This window comes from Zonotrichia albicollis, chromosome 2 (assembly GCF_047830755.1).
Source record: "Zonotrichia albicollis isolate bZonAlb1 chromosome 2, bZonAlb1.hap1, whole genome shotgun sequence".
Classification (NCBI taxonomy): domain Eukaryota; kingdom Metazoa; phylum Chordata; class Aves; order Passeriformes; family Passerellidae; genus Zonotrichia; species Zonotrichia albicollis.
In genome coordinates, this window is record NC_133820.1 from 61,102,456 (window position 1) to 61,126,639 (window position 24,184).

The following is a 24,184-nucleotide window of genomic DNA, read 5'->3' on the forward strand; positions in this document are numbered from 1 at the left end:
AACAAAAGCATTCCACAGCTTCCTGAGATTGCTGGACATATGCTCTCACATCATGGCAGCCCTGCAGTACTGCTGACTGGACAGCTGAACATCTGGAAAGGCCTGGACATACGCTGATGAAGATTGGTTACTAACCCTGTTTCTCATTTTCTGTAAATCAGCCGTGCATGATGTTGGGCATCCCGAAATGCAATGTAAGAGTTACAACTAATGTCACAAGACAGAGAGTCACACAGTTAGGCACCATCTTCTGAACACAGTGCTTATGACTGAGGTATGACCGTACATTCTCCACTTGTACAAGGCAAAGCCAGGATGATTCTCTGCCACGCACAATCCCAGAAAGGTCAATTGCCACAGTGAGCAAAGCAAGGAAGAGAAGTCCATTGTTAAGAGGTTTTGATTTTTGGATTTGCATACTTTTCATGTGCAACCAGTTCCATTATCAGAGTCTAAGTCATAAACTGAAGTTGTTTTTTCCTCAAATTCCTCTTACTGCTTGGAAGTTTTTTATTACAGTTAATTGAAACCTGCCCTTCTTAAGTTAAAGCCATATTGGTTTTGTAAGCCAACTTTGACCAGTTTCAAACAGCTCTCTCTCTCAATTATGTCTTCTCTTAAAATAGCACAATGATCTGATTTTCAGTCTTCTCTTCAAACTTAAAAATTGTTAAAACAGAGACATGTAACAATATGACAATGCTTTACCTGAGACAGCATAAACAGCAACACTAACTGGAACATTGTCAGAGGAACAAAAAAAGTGTTTTTCCCCGCATGACATGTGACTCCTTCTGGAAGCCTACAGAATTCTATTTCTAACATAAATACAGACTACATTTTTCACATGGTTGATACATTTCATTTGATTTTTAGGAATAAGATATTAAAAAATGCAATAATTAAAATAAATTAAATAAGTCTTTCCTGCTTTATTATAAAGATTATCTCTCATTTTGGGGTTGGATGCAGAACAACTGATCTTCATTGCCAATAACAGTCTGTCCCTGTTCAGAAGCAATTGCTGATGCTGCAGACATTATGTTTGCATGACAAAACCAACATTTTAACTGATTATTGTCAGATAAAAAACAAACAAACAAAAGTCTTGCCAAGTTTCACAGCTAAATCCATCTTTCCCTGTTAACATGGCTTTGTTTGAACATGCAGCTGTAGTCTCATGGACTGGTGTGAAAACTAACAATCATGACTTCACAGGATCACAACTCCTGTTAAAAACATATCTATAAGTAAAGACATGGCTCAGTTCCAGCAGATTTGAATTTAAACTACATGTAAATGAATCAAAGATGAGAAATGTGTTATGCCAGTGCTGTTTTTTTCTTTTTTCTGTGTGCATTAGCAGTGACAAGGCTGGCTACAATGGCAGTAGCAGACATCAGATAAAACACACACACACACACATATACTATGGTCCAGGAAACCCAGCACCAAGGGATCTTTTAACTCAGTCAGCTGCTTTCTGCTAACTGGTTTTTGGCCTCTTGCATTGAAACTGCTTTGCAATGGCAGACGTGGAGTTAATGGGGAAATGTGTATGGAAGTGGGAAGGAGAAGAAGCATGCATGCAGGCCTCAAACTATTTTTGTGTGCATTATTAACATGAAACAGAGAATTACTTTGAGTGCAAGTGAAAAAAAAATCTTCAAATGAAGTAAAGACATTCACCACAAGTTAAAAGTAAACTCATAAGAAAACACTAAATAGGTGGCCAGTCTTTTAATTAAAGATTAATTTAGAGATTTAAATTAGAGATTTCATTAGTTTGGTGAACCAAACAACAAGCATCCTGGAGAATGAAACAGCCATAATGCAGAGCCTTTGAAGTACAGTTCTCTGAAGAAGCAGAAAGGAGAATCGGAGACGGCTGTGCCATTGCTAAAACTGAGTGTGAACCATATCCTTCTCCAAGCACCTCATACACCAGTTTCAGACACATCCATATGGGCCCATCACCATCCTTGGCATAATGAGGTGTTCATTAGCAAGGCTGGATAGTGAAAAGAGCTAAAACAAATGCTTTGGGGCACTCGGGGGGGCGTAACTCCATACACACACAGGGGTCAGGCAGTGACAGCTCGCCAGCTTCTGCTCCATCTCAGCCCTGCTGGACCCAGGCTGGCTGCTCACCTCTCTCTCCTCTCCAGCACAGCCTCCAGGGCTTCTGGCACACAAATCAAACCCAGGCCCATGATCAGTCAAACCCCTCCTCTGACAGGATGCAGGGCCCAGAGACCTGAAGGATTCTGTAGGGCCTGTCTGGAGCTCAACAAAGTGGATCCCAGCCTGAGTCAATAATCCTTTGTGGAGCCACTTGCTCCTCTACATATCACGTGTGTAAGCACTTCTGGTAGAGCAAACATGCCACCAAAGGCTCCCAAGATGGGTCTGCACAGAGCCAGCTCGGGTTCAGAGCATTTCTTAGGTCGGGCTCTGTGCCAAGAAAGGCAGTGGAACTGCTCCTGCACCTGGCCCTGGATACAGCACTCCCGTATTCCTCCATACCAGACCACAGCCAGCTCCACAAAGAGTGGAGTGCTGTGCTGCTGCTGCTCCATTCCAGCTCAGCCAAGCTGCATCCCAGATAAGCTTTCCATGAATAACTGCAGGTTTAATACACTCACACAGGTGTTTATAACCCTGACTCATAAGGTCAGAATTTTGGGTTTTCTGCCTCTTGAAATCCACTCTGAATTTCAAAGAATTGGCTCTTTAGGACTAAGGATATGTATTACATAAATAGAATAGCATACATCTTTTTAAATATGCATTTATATGCATATTTATGTTGCTGTTAGTGCTACAGACACCAAGTCTTCAGATTTCTCAGTTCATCCCCTGAAAAATCAGCTTTTTTTTATTATTAATTACACAGAAAACCAGATAAAGACCTATCATTTTTTTCTTGTATTCCATTTATTTCTTTTGATTGGGATTAGATCAGGGCAGGAACTATTTCTCCCCATTACCTGCTCAAAAGCCCAAATCTCCAAGAGCCAGGAACCCTGGAAGCACTCTGCAGCTGCAATGTTTCCTTCTGCAGTGTGGCAAGCACCAGGAGCTGCAAGAAGCTGAAGCCTGTCTAGGATATAGCTGACATAGGGGTGGGGGGGAAAGGAAGAAAAAGGAAACTGCTCAGCAATCCGCAGCTGCAATCAAGCATTCATTGGAAAGAAACCTATCTCTGTGAAATGTGAAACTGTACTAGGAATAGACATTCAATATTCATATACAAGGGACTACTAATGCACTGATGCTTTTAAGATACAGATTTTCAGGAAGAAAAAATGACACCCCCTTATATACCAATCATAAACACGTGTATTTTAAGTATGATACATAGAAAAACTGTAATTTTATTCTCCCTCATGACTGTTAGAGAACACAAGATAAAGAATAACACAGAAGTGTCAGGAGAGGAAATGGAGAGAGAAAAGGGACAAATGCTGGTATCATGACAGACTTTTTGGGGAAAAAAATAGAAATGTAGCAGAATAATTTTAAAAAAGTAACACTGTGTCCAGATCATCTAGTGCAACAAGCTCATCAGAGCCCAAGCGTGGTAGGAGACATGAAACTGGAAACCATAAATGCAAACTGGCCGGGGAAACTTTCCAGAGCTCCCTCTGACCATTGCCTCCTTGGTACCCATTCCCAGCCTCCGGGCTGCTCGGCCTTCTGCACAGCTCTCTGTCCATCTGCTCCACCACTCCTCCTCCAGCACATCATCCATCCATCCATCCATCCATCCATCCATCCATCCATGTGCCCCTTCCCCTGTATTCTTTCTCTCCCCCACAGGCATCCAGCCGCTCCCAGCCCACCGTCCCCTCACGGCAGGCACCCACCCGTGTTTCTCCCGCACCACCCCCATTCAGTGCCCTGCCCCGCGCCTCCCTCTGCAGCCGCACCGCCCCTGCGCCCACCCTGCCAGCCGGCCCTGCCGCACCGCCCCTCCCTCCGGTCCCTCCCGCCCCGGCAGCGGCACAGGGACTCCTCTCCCTCGCTGTTCCGCGGGCAGAGCCGCCTCAGCGCCCTCGTTCTGAGGGAGCCTCCCGTCCCCATAGGGCTCCCCTCCGCAGCACCTATCTCTTTCCCCCCCCCCCCCCATCCGCCGAGAGCGCTGGGGGCTGTAGTTCCCTCCCTCCGCTTCTCCCGGCAGCCCCCAGCGCCTGGCGGGGGGCGCGGACTACACTTCCCGGCATGCTCCGCGGGAGATGGGGGGCGCCCCTGCAGTCCTCCAGCCTCTACCGCTGGTTTCCCCCCCCATCCCCGCCGCCTCTCTCGGCGTGGCGGGGTCCGAGCCGCCGCCGCCCGCCGCGGGCAGCAGCGCCGTGAGGGGCTGCCCCGTTCCCGGGCCCTGCCGTTACCTGGGAGAGCCGGGGGTGCGTGTCCGCGGGCGGGAGCGGCGCGGGGAGGGGGCGCAGCGCTGCGGCTCTGTCAGAGCGGGGCCGGGGGGGGAGAGGCGCGGGGGGGCGGGCGGGGAAGGGGGTGCGCGCGCGCGGCGACGGGCGGTTGCCATGGCGGCGGCGGCGGGCGCGGGGAGGGGACGGCACCGCCGCTCCGGCCTCCGGAGCGCCTCCGCCTCGTCCTGCCGCCGGGGGAAAGGGATTTTCCTTAAGGAAAGGAAAACGCTGAGGCAGCGCCGGCGATGGCTGCGGGCGCCGCCGCCCAGCCCGCGTTTAGCAGCCCTGGGCAGGGCTCCGCGCTGAGCATCCCAGGCGGAGGCGGGCGGGAGCTGGAGCGGCGCGGGGCCCGGCCGGGCAGCAGGCAGGGAGCGCCGGAGCCCAGCGGCCGGGCTGGCTGCTGAGCCCGCCGTGCTCTGCGCTGTGCTGCACCAGGGCTCGGGGCGGGGAGGCTGAAAACACAAAAACACAGTCACAGGGTGCGTCAGGCTGGAAGGGACCCCAGTGCGGCATCTGGTCCAGACTCCCTGCTCAGGCAGGGCCGTGCCACAGCACATGGCGCAGCATTGCGTCCAGAGCCTTCTTGAATAGCTCCAGTGAGGGAAGCTCCACAAGCACTCTGGGCAATCTGTTCCATTGCACGGTCACTGCACAGTAAAGAAATCCTTCCTCATGTTCAGCTGGAACTTCCTGTGCATCGCTTTCTGCCCTTGCGTCGTGTCCTTGCAGCTGGAACCAGCGGGAAGAGCTCTGAATACACATCAGAGCTCATTCACGCTCTGAATGCAAACCTCATGTGCCTCCACCTCGTCTGTGGGAGAGTGTAGGAAATGCAGAGCATACGTTTGTCCTGTGTGGGCATGCAGAAGGGCACCGGACCATCTTTGCTATAGCAGTGTAATACACTTTTATAGTACCATAAAGGAACAGATTTAGGGATTTGCCCTGTTCCTGGACCAAAGTGGTATTTGGTGATCAGAGGCAGTCTCACAGGGTGGCACCACCCAGTTTGTGTCATCTCCTGAGGGTGAATGTTACCTAGCGTTTCTGAAACGTGCAGCTCACTGTTAATACGAGCAGCCTGGTGCCCTGCAAGGGGAGCCATGCAGTTATAAACCTTTCTAAGGATGTAATTTCACGGTTAATGCAAGACAGCCTGTGTCTGTATTGCCACCGAAAGGGGCAGTCCTGCATTCCTCTCTGATCAAGGATATGCCCTCCTGTTTGTTATTTACACCGCAGTAACACTGATGATGCCATCTGGCAAGGCAAGCCTGGGATCTGATCTGGTGGAGAGCCAGGTTTGCTCCTCCAAAAAATTAACTGAGTTCAGCTGGAACTGAAAGTTCCCGAATTAGCTGAGTCTGTGGAGCTGCTGCAGGCACAAGGAAGGCAGAGGAGATGTGGAGGCAGGAGCAGCCTCTTGGATCTGCAGCCCAGCGGAGCTGAGCTGTGTTTCTGTGTGCAGCTGCACCACTGCAGTGAGCCCTTACTGCTGAAACTGCCTTGTGACAGCTCTGAGAGTGTCCCAGTGATGATGATCTTGTGATCACTCCCGATAGTTGTACACAATTTCTCCGGAAGATTTCTGTTGTTGTTACTTTAAGGCAGCAGCATGAGGTTGTATCTCACAATAAGGTTCTCAGAAATGCTAACTGACACAAGTGAGAGAGCAGGGATTGAAACTAAAAGCTCAGTATGCCTCTTAAACAATACAGCATGCATGAATGTGTCACTCATATATCTACAGATCTTGCTTCCCTCAAAATCATGTGGAGATTCTTATGTCTTTGTGAGGATTTTGGAACCAGGGCCAAAATCGTGATGAATTCATAACAGCTGCAACTCTGACTCCCCCCTTTTCCAGATTTCTCCAAACTTGCCTACCCATGACATCAATTCCTGCTGTTTTTTCACATACACAAAAGCATAGATGCTGTGCAGACCTTACAGAGTTCAGCCTTTCTAGGGGAGAGCAGATGATAAGCAGCCTTGTCCCAGCACTTCCATAACATCCCTTCCCACAAGACCATGTACCTCTTACCACATTAGGCAATACGTGAAGTGCTTTGTCTGAGGATTGTGTCCCCCAGCTAGGAAATTGTGACTCAGAGAAGGCTGGTAATTTGGGTGTAATCTCTATTTGTCTGGTTGGTTTTTTTTTTTTTTTTCCCCATTCCTTCTTCTAGTAACCATTGAGTCGAGCGGGGCTACTTCTTAGTGGCAGAGCTGACCTCCCTTCTGAAAAGCACTTTTTCAACACCAGAACAATACCAGTGTCAGCCACTCTGTTTGACCACTCTGAGAGAAAGTTTGGTGAGCATGGGTCTCCACAGTTTGCCAAGGTAGGCTGTGGCCGTGTCAGCAGGAAGAGCTGTGTCTTCAGGTTCCTGGCCACACACACTAGTTGTATAGGGTAATTCATGTTGGAGGAGACCTCAGAAGGTCATCTAGTCCAGCCAGACAGGCAGAAGTTAATAAACCTGTTAGTAAACCATAAAAATTATAACTCTTAAGTGTGAAATTTCTTCGTCTTTCCTATTGCTGGGTCAAATTTGAGCAAATCTGGCTGGACTTCTGCAAAAGATACGGCTTCCCTGACCTCCTTACTGAAGGTTCCTGCCTTCTCAGCAGTCCCTAGATTGAAAAACAGTAATGTTTTTAAGCCATTTTAATGCAAAATATGATGTTAAAGTAATTTTATGAGCAGTTTAGGCTAATTTGCAGGACCTTGTGTTGAAGCAGCTGGGACTAGTGTGTGTGTCTCATTCCACCAGCTCTGCTGTGAGGCAGTAATATCAGGCAAAGAGGAGGTAGGAAATTGCTGAGAGGAGAGATGACACCTTAAGCCACTGAAGCTTGTTCTACTTTGAGCATATTCTCATGGCTTACAACTTCTTTATTTTTTGATAGGGGCTATAAACCTAGCAGTTCTGGATAAGAGGCTATAAACCTAGCAGCTCTGGATAAGACATGATGATGGTGGGTGTCAGCGAGTGTGGTTAGGCAGGATCCAGTTGTGTTGGTGGAGGAGAGCATTACTCACAGCCAGACCCCAGAGACTTATCATGGCCCTTTCCAGCAATCTGCAAATCTGCCAGCAGAGCTGATTGTGTGCCCGCTCACTCTGATTTATTCTAGTCAGTTCAATCAGAAGCTGATAGAAATTAATGTAACTCTTTTGCCATGAACATTAGATTTGGTTCAGAAGTGTCTCTTCAGCTAGAGTAATTGCAGACAGTGTCAGAGAAGTTTAAAGCTGTGCAGTCTTGGGGTCTCTGACAGATTAACAAAACTGGTTTCTGAATTGATTTGGTTATCATTACATAAATTTCACTGACTAGAGGGCTGGCACAGGTTTTTAGCACAAAGTAGCAGAGAGCTTCATTTGTAACCTCCTCCCACCCACAAAGTTCTGCAAGGAGAAGGTTGAAATACTGTGAGAAGTCTATGAATTATGAACTGCCCTCTACTTCTGTCTTCCCTTCCCGTTGCAATTATATTTAACTAGACCACAGGAATTATTGTGCCTTCATAATAAGCTTTAATGCTCAGATGCAAACATAACTCTTTACCAAAGGTCTTACAGGCTATATGGATAAATGCTGTAATAATGAAAAGGGAAAAACAATAGGGAAGCAGTAGGGAGAAGAAGATGCATGTTACATATTCATGGACATTACCCTTCCAAGGGAAGTTATGCACAAGTCAGTAAAGGCATCAGTAGACTGTTAATTTTCATTCACACATATTAATTGTTCTTCTGCATAGATATTTTTATGGAATTATATTTACCACTATGACACATCCACCAATTTTTCTCCTAGGAATGAACTTCAGAGTCTGAACCCTGAGAAAGATTTAGTCAACATCCTTCCCACAAGGCACATCTCAAAGGGCTGTGAATTGTTAATAGAGAACAGTGTAAGAGAAAGCAGTTGATTTTCAAACAGGATTGATTGCAATTAAGCCAGAAGGTGAGAGGTGGAGTAGACAAGGATGTTTTTTATTTATCTGGTTAATGTAGACATCTGTCAAGTAGACTTTTGCCTCTGAGTTAAGACTTTGGGGATACAATTCCTGCTTCAACCAAGGTGGATTGTGGCCTGAATGGGCTTAAATTTTTTCCAGTGCTTATAGCAGACTCATCTGATCAACATAAATGTAAGTGTTTGCACTGTAGATGTCTAAAGGTAGGTGACAGGAGTCCCACCCAATGTGTTGAGTTGTTAGAGCCCTAGAGAGGGAAAGCTGCCATGGCAGTTTTAAGTTGGTTGATTAAAATGATGAAGAACAGGCCAGTGTTACTTTAATGGAAATCACAGGTGGAAGAGAAGACAGATCTTTGAGATGAATTGAAACAAGCCCACAGTACACTGGGAAAACAACCTGCCTGTTCTGCTTTGAGTCTGTGGACAGAAACTGCAAAAATAAACAGGAACTAGGATATTGTGTTTCCTTTTTGAGTATACTTAATATGTTGGAGTATTATTTTTTGGAGAGGAATAAGAAAGGAGTTTACAGGAGTCAAAACAAAGAGAGAGGAAACTTGCACAGAAACCTCAGACAAAGTAGAGTCATGCCCAAGGAGCTGGATGTCAGCAACTGTTAAGTGAAAACCTGGACCAGGAAAGAAAGTTTATTCACACCATCTCGACTTTGTGGCACACCACTAGACAGTATCAAGTGGCAAAGTTCCCTTAATCTGTCTGCTGGGGTTGAGAGCTGAGAGAAAATCTCTCGTGATGTGCTTTTGTTTGGTGGTACAACTCTTTCATGGTAAAATGTGAACTTTAGGCTGTTTCTTAAAGATGTGACATTCTGGAGTTTCACTGTCTGGAGCTTCACTGTCTGTCCCACTGCAATAAGTTTGAGCCTCACTGCTCAGTTTCTGCCACATTTGCAGAAGGATGGAGGTGTAACCAAGTTCCTTTTTGTTTTGTAGTAAGTAGCACAGTAGAAAAGGTACACTCAGCTGGTGCTTCTGCTGAGCACAAGGCAGGCAGAGTCAGCTCTTCTAGATTTCATCAGGCAGCAAGCTGCCCAGTGTGCCCATGTAAAATGACTGGCAGCTCCCCACCTAACGATACCCACAGCACCTGCTTCTGGGCACAAGTTGCAATACCATGTATGATCCATTGGCAAGTTTATTGAAGGGATGAGGGCTTAGTGGAAGTGGATACAACACCACAGGGTAGTAGGCTTTGATAGTTTGAACCAGTTACATCAGTTGAGCCCATTAACTCAGGCAGAGCCATTTTAAGTCATGCTGGTATATATTATTCCCCTGTAGATGTTTTTCTGACTTAGCTGTGGCAGTTTCAAATCAGGGAGCTGTTGGGCAGCTTTTTGCACACACTGTGTAGATGCTGAAACCACTAGAATAAACAAATCACAGTCTAATACATATTAATGGCTTGCCCAGCATGTTTGATTTCTTAGGCATGTTAGTTGCAGTTCCGCAGTGTGAGACACTAGAAAATGAATTGGTTTTAACAATCCACTCCTGTAAACATATTCATCCAGGAGAGAAGATAGCTACATTTAAAGAGCATTCCTTCCACAACTGTCTCAAGTAGTCCTTTGAATAGTGCTGTGATCAATGGCAATGAGCATGTTTACACTGGAGACACACTGAAAATTGGTATTCTGGTGTGTGCCTTAGTATCAAGATTTTGCAGGGCAGGAGGTAAGCCATGCATCTTCACTGAAAGAACAACTTCAAAACTTCTGGCATTTTTTGATAAACTCTGAAACCCACATCTCTGAATATGTAAAAAGTTCTGAGTAGATAAGAGCAATGTAGACAAGATGTAATTACAGATCAAAGCATTGAAACATTTTTTTAAAAAGTTTGAGGAGAGCAATAAAGTTAAATATACACTGGTGATCATTGTGAAGAATCTATTTTCCCTTTCTGGTCCCCTAAAATGATTACTACTGGGAATTTGCAGTGGTTTCCATGTGAACAACTTAATCTGGTTTGTATTTCAAGAGTAAAGTTGGGAATCTTTTTTTAACTTCAGAATTTAGACTGTCACTGAACAATGTGCATTCTGTTAATGTTGTTCATTTATCTAATAAACGAGCAACATGGTTGTGTCAGTAGAGGATCGGTGGCACAAAGAACAGTATCTCATAAAAGAACACACATTGGCATCACAGCTTCAGTGAAACATGTTTTAAACTATTATAGCATCCCATTCACATTCTTGGGGGGAATATTCACTGCCTACATTTAAACATCTAACTTAGATGCCTAAATTAGGAGGCTTGTCTCCCTAGATGCCTTGCATAGTTGAAGGAGTGAGAGAGGCTCCTCCAGAGAGCAGTTCAGATTGTTAGTTAGGCTTCTGCTCTGAATTATCTAGAGGAGCCTCTTCAACTTTGAATGCCTTTCTGTGCTATTCTTTGCGTCTTTTCCTTGGTAACTAAACTGACTTACCTGATCTCCACCCCTGAGCACTTGTTCTTGCCTTCTGCTTTACATACCAGTCTGTCTCTTGGGCTAGTACAGGGGTTGATGTGATGATACTGCCAGCTAGGTTGGTGAAATCATCTGAATTGAACCCTACTGAAGAAGGTGTAACTTTTAACCTAGGTTAAGTCTCTGATATTCTTAATTGCATGATCTTGTAAACTGAGGAAGGGATGATCTTTAGCAAGGGACAGAAATGCACTGTTGACCTCTTTGCCAAGTGTGTAATCAAGAAAAAGATATGTTTAAGATGTAAGTTAAGGAGACTGAGACTTGTATCTAAGCATTGTTCTGTTCAAACACATTATTTTTATACCATTACAGTTTCAAAAATGTCATGAAAGTTTATTATGGTTTGCATCACTTTAAGAAAGATATAATCTAGCCATGTGTCTCTGTTATCTGTGTAAAAAGTGGCCATAATTTATACAGAATTATTTTTAGTATTTACAAATGTACCATGAAAAGGTGTGCCAAACTTTATAAAGAAGCCTAGCAGCGTGGTGTTGCCACTAGCATAGAGCAGCTGCAGTCAAGTCAGAGTAGCTTAAGAAATTCTCCATCCATCAGCCAAGGGCTGCTAATGTTTCATCAGACATGGTGGATGCAGTGTGCCTACCTTTAATGGTTTACAATGCAGGCATCTGCATGTGAACTAGTTGTCTAAAATTCTTTTCAAATTCAGTGGAAAATCTGGCCTTCTGGATGATGCTTTATATGACCCGTGAGGGATGCTGAGATATGAAATGCCTACATTTGGGCAGCTGGATCCCACCTCCAGGCTGAGCAGCTGCTCCTTGTACATGGAGCACTGCTGACTACAACAAGCAGGGTTCAACTGCCCTGTGTGCTGACCTCTAAAACCACTCAGGCTCAGCTGCTAGTATGTCACTAAAGCTTCATTTCCTGATTGGTAAAACTCATTCCAGTTCAGACAGACTTGATGCTACTGGTGTCCACCACCAGGACACTTTTGCAGTCTCTAGCAGTTAAGGTATTTCATGTTGTTACAGAGTTAACCATCCTGTTATAAAACAGTATTCTTTTAAAACAAGCATGTATTAGGAATGTGAGCCACAAACCCAATGAGGTGAGAGAATTATTAGTAGTTTTTAATAGTTTTTCATTGCATCTTTTGCTGTTTTTTAAATTCCTGGTAAGCATCTTAATAACCTGTGAAGACATTGCCTAATTATATTTATCTGTGACCTTCTATAGCTTCACTCACCCAATTGCTTCTTTTAGCTAAAGTACTCACCTTTTTCTGGTCCTTTTCCATGCAAGTAAGCATAAAAATATTCCTAAAGATTTAAATAAGGAAGAAGCTAAAATCCACAAGGAAGCACAGCTGAAGCTAAACCCCAATATGCTAAGCTGGCGTTAAACCTATATATGCTGTTGTCTTCCTGTATGCATTTCCTCATTCAAACAATTTTTCATGTCACCTTAAAAGAAAAAAAAAAAAGAGGGGAAGTGTTACATCTAATTTTCATGCTTGATGCATTTATAAATGTAATGAATTTACAAAATGAGCCTGTTGTGGCTTAACCCCATTAGGCAGCTCAGCCCCACACGGCTGCTTGCTCACTCCCTGGACAGTAGGATGAGAGAATCAGAAGGGTGAAAGTGAGAAAACACATGGGCTGAGATAAAAACAGTTTAATAGGTAATGCACAAGCCCCACATGCCAGCAAAGAAAATTAAGGGATTCATTCACAACTTCCCAGAGCCAGGCAGGTGTTCAGCCATCTCCTAGGAAAGCCAGGCTCCATCATGCTTAATGATTACTTGGGGTGATCAACATCATGACTCTGAATATCTCCCCTTCTTTCTTCTTCCTCCAGCTTTATACACTGAGCATGACACCCCATGGTCTGGGACATCCCGTTGGTCAGCTGGGATCAGCTGTCCCTGCTGTGTCCCCTCCCAGCTCCATGTGCACCCCCAGCCCAGTCACTGGTGGGGTGGGGTGAGAGGCAGAAAAGGCCTCGACCCTGTGTAAGCCCTGCTCAGCAGCAACCAAAATATCCCCACGTTATTACAGCACAAATCCAAAACACAGCCCAGCACCAGCTACTGTGAAGAAAATTAACTCAATCCCAGCCAAAATCAATACAAGAGCCTGAAGTCTTCACATCCTTTTATAGTGTAGAAATACATATATGATGAGGGTACTTGTGCTTTAGAAAATAGAAGATAGAGGTTTCTATAATTACAGGTTACAAAAGAACAAAGGTTATCAAAAGAAGTTGTTCCTAGTGCACAGGAGAATAATATTCTATGGATTTCTCAGGATGAGGAAGGTAATAATTTTTATAATTTTTATTCTGGGTTCCTCTTTTGCTCAGATACCTAAAAACCCCCCTCCTATTGAGACAGTCCTTGGGACCTTTTTATGTGATGAAAGCAGTCTCCATTGCCACTGTTGAGTGCAGTGCTGGCTGATATGGGCAGACAACCTATGCCATTATTTGCAAGTGTCTGCAAAGTCTGTATCTACCCAAGAGAGACAGAGTTTTCCATCCCAAGGCTCAGTGGTGCGTGCTGATGCACACCAAGGACGCTTAGGGCTACTCCAGACTACTCTGTCTACACCACACAGCCCTGTACCCTGGATCTCACATGGATGTACCCTGTGGTGTCCATCTCTGCCCAATGCAGAACCTGCAGGAATAGTGTTGGGAGACAGCATGGGTCTGGGAGAGCCAAATACAATGTTCCTGGCCTTACTGCCATTTGGGGCAATCTTGAGAGCGAATGCAGGGGATGTGCCTGAAGAGGTCCCAAAGGAGAAAGCTGCAATTCAGCAGAGGGGACAGTTGGGTGCTCAGACTTCCTCCCTGCCAGTGTGGGACACAGTGGTACCCCGTCCTAAGTACCCAGTTTTAGTCCAATGGTAGGATGAGTTCTATATAAACACACACATTCCTATAGATTAGCTGAGCATCTGTGTTACTGTATGCAGATTTTAGAAACACAAGTGGTTTAAATACCATATATCTGAGGCACCTTAGTCTTTCATACGTACTGCTGAAATAAAACCACTTACATTCCTAGTTAGTAGCTTACCTGCAACTTGGCAGAGCTTTGGCTGGGTCTTAGATGTAAATATAACATTTTCTTTCCTGAGATAGCCTACACTTCAGTGATATTTTTAGTAGAAATGCAGTGCAAAAGTGAAATAGATTATATTAATCGTTGTCTAGAAGCTTTCTATCCACTGCATAGGAAGTCCTTATTACATTTTTCATCAGGCCATATGGCATCTAAATATAATGTGCTAAATTACTAATGCAGGACAATAAATAACATTATGATTATGTGTTATGGGTGCCACCTCATATGTGCACAACAAGTAATTATAGTTGGGATGAGTAATGGAGATTTGAGTGTTATATTTAGGAATATATGGGAAAGGACACAATTTGTCATTAAGGATGGTAATTGTCTCATCTCACTTTGCAGATTCAATAAGTAGGTGTCCATACTAAGCCAGTCATCTGTGACTGCATCTGTGATCAGTGGAGAGGAACAGGGACTTCAAAAGATAAATGGTCCTTCCTCTCTTAGACAAATATTTTCAGAGGACTGCATCCCAAAGTCTCACACAAACAGAACAACATCTTTCTAGGGAAAAAAAAGAGCATCCAGGAAGACCTGGTCACACATTGTAACCTTACTCAGATGAATCTCCAAGTCTTCTCTGCTTCAGTGAGTAATCATCCATAGTGAAACTTTTGATGGTGTTTATTTAAGCCTTTTTTTTATGTTTCAGTGAAAAGTTTCATTACTTCCCTAGGCACTGTATACCAGTGCTTAATTTCCCTTAATCCTACTCTGTTGTCTAGTGGTTTAATGTAAATATCCTTTAGTGCAATTTATCCCTATTGCTTCTTGTTCTAATCGACATAAACAAGTTTATTTCATCCTTTTTCACAAGCACTTTCACATATTTAAAGATTCCCCTGCCCCCAGTTTTCTTTCTTGACATTGTTTGTGTTTTGTCCCCGAACTAAAGTACAAGTAAAGCGATATTAGTAGGATTTATGTAGAGTTAAACCTTCCCTCCCCTACCCCTTCATGCCCCCAGTAACCTCAGTGTTGCTCAGACTCCACGACAGCACTGATCTATCTTGCTGCACCCATGGTTGTGACTCCCTAATGCTGTTGATCTCTCAGCCCTGGCTAATTTCAAGTGAGCACTCCCAGCTTCTTCCTGGAAAATTGAGGACAGGAGAGGGTTAAGTGTTTGGTTGTTTAACACTTTTTATGGACACTAGCTGCTTCACAGATTTGCCAGTGTTTACAAGCATAATGTAGTTTTTGACTCATATCTGCCTTTTTAATTTTCATGTAACATTTTCACTGACCTTCCATGCTTTTTAATTTCTTTACAGTGATACCTTCATAATTTCCACAAATCCAGCCATTTTGTTTGAGTGTACTGAAACATGCTTAAGGATTTTGTGAGTTACGCTTCACAGAGAGCATTTCACAGAACTATACATTATACCACAAAATTGTTCTTACCATGCTAATTTAAAACATATTTTTCTTTAGGTTAGTTCATAAAGAGAGAGGAAGGAAGATATTTAGCTCCAGACAGCACTTGCAATAGAAATCAGTTATTTCTGTACAGCATCTTTCCTTTGAAATATCACTAAATTATTTCCAGAGAGAGGAAGAATGTAATTTAATGATCCCTTGCACAGCTCAAACACCTTTCATCAGAGCATCTCAAAGCATTTCAGACAAGCCTCAAAGCTTGTCTGTTTTTCCCCAACTATTTCAGTTGGCCTAATAAAAGATACTGTCTTCCTACACACATTGTATTGTTTAGCACTCAAAGCATTATCATACTTGTTTTACCGATAAGTAAAAAGGGCACAAAGGATCCACACAGTTTTATTTGAGACAGTGAATCTAAGGTGAACTCTGTGGGGTCTGGTTTTCACTGAGTCTCCAGGATGTGCAGAATACATGTTCTCAGATTACAGGCAGACATGTAGAGGGGAGTCTTCATTCCACTTACATCAGTGGCAGAGTTCCCACTGATCTGAATAAGGCTGAAATCACATCCGAGCTTTTCTAGCTGCTGCCTGCCCAAGTCAGCTTCAGACCTGTGCATCCTTCCCATCTTCTGTGTCACTGTTAGTAATGGAGGTTCTGTCACGCCATGCCTGCCATGCCTGGCATTTCCCCCCCAAATAAGTGAACAAGACAAGTCTAAATAAGGAATGAGAGACCCCAGCAACAGGAGGGGGTGAGTGTGTGGTGTGTGGTTAACAGTGTCCCTGCAGTCACTGCAGATCCCTGCGTCTGCCTGCACGCTCCCTGTGCTGACTAAAGGACCCCTATGAAGAGCCCTTTGGACAGGCTTGCCCTGAATTGGATGTGTGCTGTCCTGGCTCATGAGTGTTCCAGGCTGCAAATGTGCTGCTGATACCACCACAAAAACCATATCACGTCCTTGTTACTATGTCTGACCTTTTTAATTTAAGGACAATCTAACTATTTTGAGAAATCTAGCAATCTCTTTCAGCTTCATTTTTGCTTAATTAAGACTGTGGATTTGGGCATACAGCACCAAATGCACCCAAAGAAACTGTTGTCTTAAGGAATTAACAGTCTCAAAACAATGATCATTAAATCTTTTTACATACTGCCTGTGGAGTATGTACTTTCATCAGGAGCTGTATTGTAAACAGAAATACAAACACTAAACTACAGATTACAAAAAGGAGCACAAAGAGAGAGAATTCCATATACAGATGTCTTCTACTATTGAGGATAGATGAATATGGTCCTGATGAGAAACAGAAGATATGTTCATTCTCACTCCCTGTTCTGTCCATTTGTCCCTTGCTACAGGGGTCTTCTCAAGCTTGATGGGGGTGCAGCCTGGGTGGCTGGTCTTAGTATATTCTTGTTTATTTTTAAGCAAAATGATCACTAAATCCTCTTGCTGTGGTGCTAGACTGAGAACAGAAAGCTCTTGCCCATCTGGCATTTGTTATCTTCAGCTGCCTTTCCTCTTTCATAGGTATTTCAGGTCATGGATAAGTTAGAGGAAAAAAGAAAGTTTTTCATACCACCAGTTTCAATTTGAAGGTAAAGAACACCAAACAGACAAGGTCTGAGAGTAACTTCTAGGCTCACAGAAATATTTTCATGTCTTTTTGGCAAAATTATATGCTAGTGTTTAAATACACATCATGTATTACAAGCCACTTGCAAATCTTTATATCTGATCATTCTCTCATTGTGTTGGAAAACAATATGTGGGAGTTTCTTTGCATACTAGATCTTTGTGGGTAACTTGCTAGTAAACTAATTTTACATGACTCAGATTTAAATAATAAAAAGGCTTAACTCCAGTCTGAGAAGAGTTTATTGTCCACAACTGTAGCCTAGAGACAAACTCCAGCACCTTTGGGACTCGGCTGAGGCAGCAATTAGGCAGCATTTTATTGTGATGCAGTGAGTGCGCAAAAGATGAAGCTGGACTACTCTCAAGAGCTTAGAAACAAAATTGGCTTCCTGGAGAGAGAACATAAGAAATCTGGCAACCTAAAAATATTTAAAGAGCTTAGGGCTCCCAGGGGAGAATTTCAAGCTATTGAAGTGGAAAAGACTGAGCATTTGCTAAGATTGAAAAAAAAAAAGGGGGGGGGGGTACATGAAAAACGACAAAGTGGGGATTTTTTTGCTGTAGCATTTTTCAAAGGGGAAAATATAATAAACCTGAAATCAATCAGTAACACAGACTTCAATGCAGCGTTCCAAATCAAACAGCCCTGGCTTGAAAACAGGAGTCAAAAGAGATTTTTTTTTTCATTTCAGAATTATAAGGGATTGAGGCCAAGAAACCATTAAATGAGGTGAAAGGTCTAGGGTAGAGGGCATCTTAAGCAAGTATAATGAAGTCATGGTTGCTTCAGCAGCCACGTTCCCAAAGGGTTTTGCTGTGTCTGTCACTGTGTGTCTGTTCCTCTGAATCTGGCTCCCTGGCCTCTGGGGTTACGTGCCAGAGCGTGCTGCACCAGGCACCCTACAGAGCCCCTTTCTGCAGCCCCAGAACGTGAAGCATCCCTGTGTCAGAATGCAGCCGTGCAAAATGGGATTTATCTCGCCATCGTTTGGTGTGTGTCATGTGTTCACCTGGGAGCTGGCTATGCCTGACTCCATGTATTATCAGCGGGGAGCAGCAGGAGCTCACGAGGCACAATTGAGTTCAGCTGAGTGTAAATTTCTATCTTATGCCAAAAGTGTCCATTTTTCTCACTTAAAACGGCGTCCTAAGGTGACTGAGTAGCAAATGGACACCTACTGCTTAAACATCTACATTTGTTCAATGAGCACTACCCACGCAACTGGCATCACCCCCGTGCAGACTGTGTGTTAGAGGCTTCTCTGCTGTTTTCTTCATGCAACATATATCTAGCACTAAGATGAATTAGCTGGAACAGTTGTATTTATGTCCCAACAGGAACTAGAGGGTGCAGAGTGTTTACCTTGTTGTAGGCTCTTCTCTTACTTGCCACCATTCCTCCGCATTATGCTGACAGCCCTGTCTTATATCACCCCTCCAGCCAGATTTGGGGTCTGAGGAATGACTGTCAGTAAGGAGAGAGGGATGAGGATCACCACAGAATGGAAATGAAGAAGGCAGGTGGAGGGAAGGAAGCAATGCAGTGTGAGGAAGGGCCAGGATACTTTGTATGCAGAGTAACAGCAGCCCAGTGTGTCTCCTGGGCATCTGCAGGGCAGTGCAGTTCACGGTCCTGAGCTCTGTGTGTGTAAGGCAGCTGAGGAATAGATCACTCAAGTTCTCCACCTGGGTCCTGGGCTGCACTGCAGGTAGAGGGAGCATGCTGTGTGTTATTCTCTGACATGAAATGAACCCTGCCACACACATCCTACCTGCATCTGGTATTACCACCCTGCCTCAGCCATACAGCTCAGCCCATGGTTTCATGTATCAGAGGCAAACCCATCAAATGACAAAAGAAACTCAGAGATGTCTGAAGGATTTCTCCCCCAAGGGCAGAGCCAGGCAACTGATCAAAAAGCAAAGTCATGCTCTGCTCTTCTGTACCTGAGTAAACTTCACCTGCACAAACTTTTGACATCTCTGTTGACTGACAAAGCTGTGCATAGGCAGAACAAGTCAATGAGTTTTAAATAGTCTCCTGAGGATTACCCATTCAATGCTGAAGGTAATTTCTTCTCATGGTCCCAAGGCATCCCTTTCATGTATTTAATGTCATAGGCTTCCCATGCTGTTGTTGTGTTGCTGGTTTTGAAGTTTATTATCTCTGTCTGCAATTCGCAGTGCAGACAGTGTTTGCTGCTGTTATCACTAATCATCAGTCTGAGGGCCTGGTACAAGTGTGATACCCAGTATTAGGGGGCTTTGTTGAGCCCTACTCACAGGCTGTATATATTGTAAAGCCATCTTGCTCACCCTGCACTTGATTATTGGGAAATTGCCCAGAATTCATATCTTTTGTTTGCCAGAAATTAGGGTTATGATAAGCAGCAGCGAAAAGGACAGCATTATCTTCTCTGAAATGCACCAGCATAGCAGCCAATTTCTGGACACACCATTCATAAACCAGGAAGCAAAGAGCTGGCTGGTGTGCAAATGTAACAGCAAACACGGCGTTCCCTGGAGAGGCTGAGCTGTAATGTGCAGAGACAATGTGGGCAGCTCTGGATGAGCAGAGGACATGTGGATCTCAGTGTGCTGCAGACAGCTGTGGCTATGCTATGGCATGGTGGAAGGCCAGACATATACTTAAGGCATTTCCTGCCTCACTACTGTCTGCTCAGAGCATGATACACACTTCCTATATGTCCAGAAGACCTCGGATAAATGCAGCCACATCTGCAGGAGAGGGGGAATTGAACCCTGTACCCAGGAGCCCATGTTCAGGACCTGTATGGAAGTACTCTGTGGTCACTGCCATATCATTGGGAAGGATCAGTGCACACTGCATGGCACCCCATGATGCTGAAGAGCAGACAGTGCTGAAGATCTGTGCAAATGCACCCATCCCAGGCCTGAGCTGCTTTGTGCTGGAGATCCTGTCACTTCACTGAAGTGGTGCACAGGAGAAGGAGCATGATGGAGGGTGGATTCAGCTAAACATGGGAAGGAACAGCCTGGGCTGTGAAGGGAAGTGGGTATACCTTAAATGGGTTTGTTGTTGACAGGACAATCTGCAGCCCCAGAGTCAGGGCCTTATGGTAGAAATCCAGAGCCATGTGCCCTTCTGCAGTACACCCTTTGTTGCTGGATGAGCATCCACAGACAAAGCACATATTGCAGCAAGGCTTGCAAGAAAGCAGCTATAATCCATTGTCATATTGCTAGGTGACAAGAAAATAAATGCTTTTATGCCTACCAAGATGTAACTAGCTTTGTCAGTTATGTAACCCACTTGTTCATGCTGTTGTCAGGATCAAAAGATCTTACACAGCTTCTTGGCCTTCAGAAACCCTAAAGATCTGGGCTACATTGCATTAACATGATGCATACTATAGAAGGATTAGGACATCCTCAATAAACTCTTCTTGTGGCCATATATTTGCTTTTCTCAGGTGAGCTCAAATCTGCAATACACAGTGATTAAAAAACAAGCCAACTCTTACAAGTCTTTCAACTTTAAAGTTACATATTTAATAAACAATTCACCCAAATCATACCTTGTTTTATAGTAGAGATGTGAAAGGGGATCAGATGTATGAAGTGTCAGGTCAAGGCTAGTTTAAGACACACTTCAGACACTAAAAAACACCAGTAGCACTTTGTACTCTTGTTGAGATCTCACCAAGCTACACCATCTCAAAGTATTCTGCAAACAAGCAGTTGTGCCTCTGCTGTAAGAGATATCAGTATTACTCCCATTACAGATAGGAAAAGTTAAAACAAAAGGGACATGGATTTGTCTCTTTTCAGTGGCAGAGCTGGGATCGGATTCACTTGTCCTGATTTTTTGCTCTAAGCACCAGTATTGTTTCTCAGGTGTTATCTCAGCCAAGCCTTCACTGATGAACAATGGGGCAGGAAGCAGAGTAAAGCCAAATAAGGCCAGTGTTCATCTTGAATTAGATCAATACTAATGGAACCTGAGTAGCTGCTTGGAAATTACTACAGGTTGACAACTCGATAATATGAGGAAGAGAAAGACCTGTGGATTTTGGTGAGGAAAGAGGTCCTTGGGGAAAACCTCTTACAAACTAAAACCAGACTAACCGGTGAATTTTGGTATCTGTTCATCTGTTCTTTGTGGTGTAGCTGAGTTTGACAAATGTCATTACTTTCCTTGGTTTACAGCTATTTTATTTTGTACCTGGAAATCCCTGCTACTCACAGTGAACTGTTGCCCACTAGATGCTCTGAACACACAGTTCATGGCCCCTGTGACCTTCTGAGCATTGAAGATGCATTCAAGCTTGGCCAGAATATGGCAAAGGCAAGGGGACTTGCCTCAAGGTACAGAATTGAGATGGCATTGCATGAAACACAGCCATCGGCATCTCTGTAGACACTGACTCACTTTCAGAATTATAGGTTCCAGGATATGGAATAGAGGGGGAAGAAACCCAGGGAGAGCCCTTCTCAGGCAGATGAAGCACTTTGAGTGCTGTTCTGGTGAGGAATGCTTTTTTATCTTCTGTCATGTGCATGAGCCACTTCCCTTGGAGCATCCCTCTCTGCCGTTGTTCTCATCTCTACTATCCCCACTCCTAGGCAGATGCTGATGCTGTCTGGACATGTCTTGTGGAAATGAGCTTCTCTATGGGATGGAGGACTGCACGCTGCCTTTGGAGAAAAGGAGGGCCAGGATTACTGCTCCCAGAAGTACTGAAATAGCTATTTACCCACAGCAAGAAAATGTTATTTTTGGGGCAAAAGGGAGCTGTAATGTTTTCCTGTTACAGTAGTTGGCAGCATTTCTCTATAGCCCAAACAGTTCTTTCTTTACTCTTTGCTGTAAGTTTACTAGAAGGAGAGACATATATGAGCAATTCTGTAATTCAAACAATAAGTAAGACAGGTTTAAACCCTGGGAGACTATGGGGATGGAGTGAAGGAATAGCAGAGAGGGACCCTGTACTAAGAGCCTAAGCTGAGAGGATACTGGTGGCTATGTGCAGAGAAAAGTTGCATGCACAGTGATTTTCAAAGCATAGACTATTTAGAATAAAGTAAGGACATCTCTTGCAGTTTTTCTCCTGGGTTCATCCAGATGTTTCAATTTACTAGATTGGAGTGGTGGCATGGGGAAATGTGAACCAAATGAGTTAGCTAGGACAACTGCACTTTGAGGCTGAGGTAGCTGAATGAGCTGATCTAAAACAGGAGGAGCATTTCATGGAAATACTGAAGAAAGCTACGTAGCAACTTGCCTTTCCTACAGAACAGATTATAAGCCATCCAATGACCCTGGTTTTCCTCCTCCATTAACATCTTAAACCTCTTTTGCTTCAGGGGAAGGTTAATGGAGAGGCTGCAGTGGCTTAATCCTGGCAGAACTTGTCTTACTCTGTAGCTTCATCTTACAGGGGTCACACAAACCTGACAGACAAGGGAAGAATGAGTTCTCTCTTCAGGGAATGCTGAGGGGCCTCTAGTTCAGCTGGTTGCCAGTGTTTGCCCATTTTGCCTAGTCAGTGTGAGCACTAGGTCCTTTTCTGCACAGTTCCTCACACAGCTGCAGCACTGACTCTTCACCAGACACTCTTCCCCCAGGCCAGGCACCTACCAAATACACTCTCCCACCAGCAACATGCCATAACCAAGAAAGAAAGACACTTGATTTTGGACAAAATTTTGTTCTTTGGAGAGAGTGTTGACCATGATGTGGCAGATTCAGCCGGGGTATAAGCTGCTGCTGTAGCTATAGCCATGGTGCAGCAGGTGTTAAATCTAGTGCATGGGTTGCACTGAACACATTTGCAGCTTGGGTGCACAGCTGGATGGTAAAACTGTAAACACCTCAGGCCTAAATACCACAGGAAAACCCCACACTTGCACATATATCAGATGTGTTTTCCTCATGGCACCATTCTTTAACAGATGGTTTTTAAAGCCTTTTTCTCTGTGTTCAAAGGAGCAGAGGAATGTTTGCATCCATCCCATGGTAAGGCAGTGGCCTGCCCTGCCCTCCTCCCGCGGGCATTTGGGGTGGTTTGTGGGCACTGCAGAAGCTGTGTGGTTTGGTGCACAGCCCTCTGACTCCTGGGGGCTCAGCCCCACGGTGGCAGAAAGGCCAGACTTGCACTTTCCAGCTCGGCATCCCTGGCCATCTCCTTGTGCCAGCTCCAGCGTCCACCCAAGCAGTCGGCCAATTCAGCAAACTTAGCCAACTGAAAATTAACCCTACCAAAAGAGAAAAACACCAGGAGGGGAGGATTGCACTGAGACCAATCAGCCCCTGGCACGACAGACCCTACTGCCAAAGGAGCACAAGAGTCAGCAGAGGGGGAGAGCTGCCTTTTGGCTGGAGCCCAGCTGTAGGTCAGCTTAGGCCAGTTGTGAAACCGCGCAGCCCCTGCGCTGCCGAGAGAGCGGGCGTGCTCACCAAGAAACCTCTCTGCGGAGAGCTTCACTGTCAGTGTTTGTGTTAGGGAGCCTGGAACGTCCCTCGTGGATCCAGCCACTTCCGTGATTCATGTCTGAGGCCTTGAAGATTTAATGGCTATTTTCCCAAGCAAGAAAACTGCAGATTCTCACTGCACGTGCACTGTGAGTGCCCTTCGAGGGTGATTTTGTGTCATCTCACTAGAGGAAGTGCCTGAGGGCAGAGCTGGGTCTTGTTCTTTTGCAAAGTGGGAGGCATAAATAGTTAATAGAAGAACAAAAGAGGACAGCTCTGCCAGGGTATACACCAGGGAAAGTGAGAGCACAAATTAACCTTATGGCTTGCCTTCTGAAGAACCACAGAAAGTTTTGGATATTTTTACAGTAGTGTAGCAGCAGCGATGTTGTGAGGCTATAACCATGACAGAATTTATAGAAAGAGATTAGGTCTACCAGCTGCCCATGTTGTAGTAAGCAGACACATAAGCTCTTCTTCAGGCCTGTTTTAGATTTGAAGAACTTATGTCTCTGAAAGCATGTTTTGCCTAGGAAATAGGTTGGTATAACAAACATCTTTTCCACCGGTCCTGCCCCACTGCTGATTTAAGGGCACTCTTCTGGCAAAAGTTTCAGCTGGAAATTCAGTTCTCAGTCTTGAAACATTAACTCATAGATCTACATTGTTAA

General features: G+C 44.5%; 2 protein-coding genes across 8 annotated transcripts in view; one reads left to right on the forward strand and one right to left on the reverse strand.

Annotated features, from left to right (window-relative positions):
* The window catches only part of KATNAL1 (katanin catalytic subunit A1 like 1), a 38,078-nt gene extending 33,532 nt beyond the window's left edge, over nt 1-4,546 (reverse strand). The window contains exons 1-2 of one of the 2 annotated variants that reach the window (XM_074535290.1): nt 4,392-4,493; nt 2,991-3,114 (exon numbers count right to left, since the gene is read on the reverse strand). The gene's annotated coding sequence lies outside the window, so the exon portion shown is untranslated. Of the gene's footprint in view, nt 1-2,990; nt 3,115-4,391 lie in introns of both variants that reach the window. The other variant, XM_074535289.1, reaches the window with a different exon arrangement.
* Nucleotides 4,198-24,184, forward strand: part of LOC102067838 (uncharacterized) — a 79,052-nt gene continuing 59,065 nt past the window's right edge. Inside the window, exon 1 of one of the 6 annotated variants that reach the window (XM_074535293.1) lies at nt 4,198-4,406. In XM_074535293.1, the coding sequence (XP_074391394.1) occupies nt 4,239-4,406 (168 nt within the window). In that variant the 5' untranslated portion in view covers nt 4,198-4,238. The remainder of the gene's footprint in view (nt 4,407-24,184) is intronic. The other 5 variants (XM_074535294.1, XM_074535291.1, XM_074535295.1 and 2 more) reach the window with 5 other exon arrangements.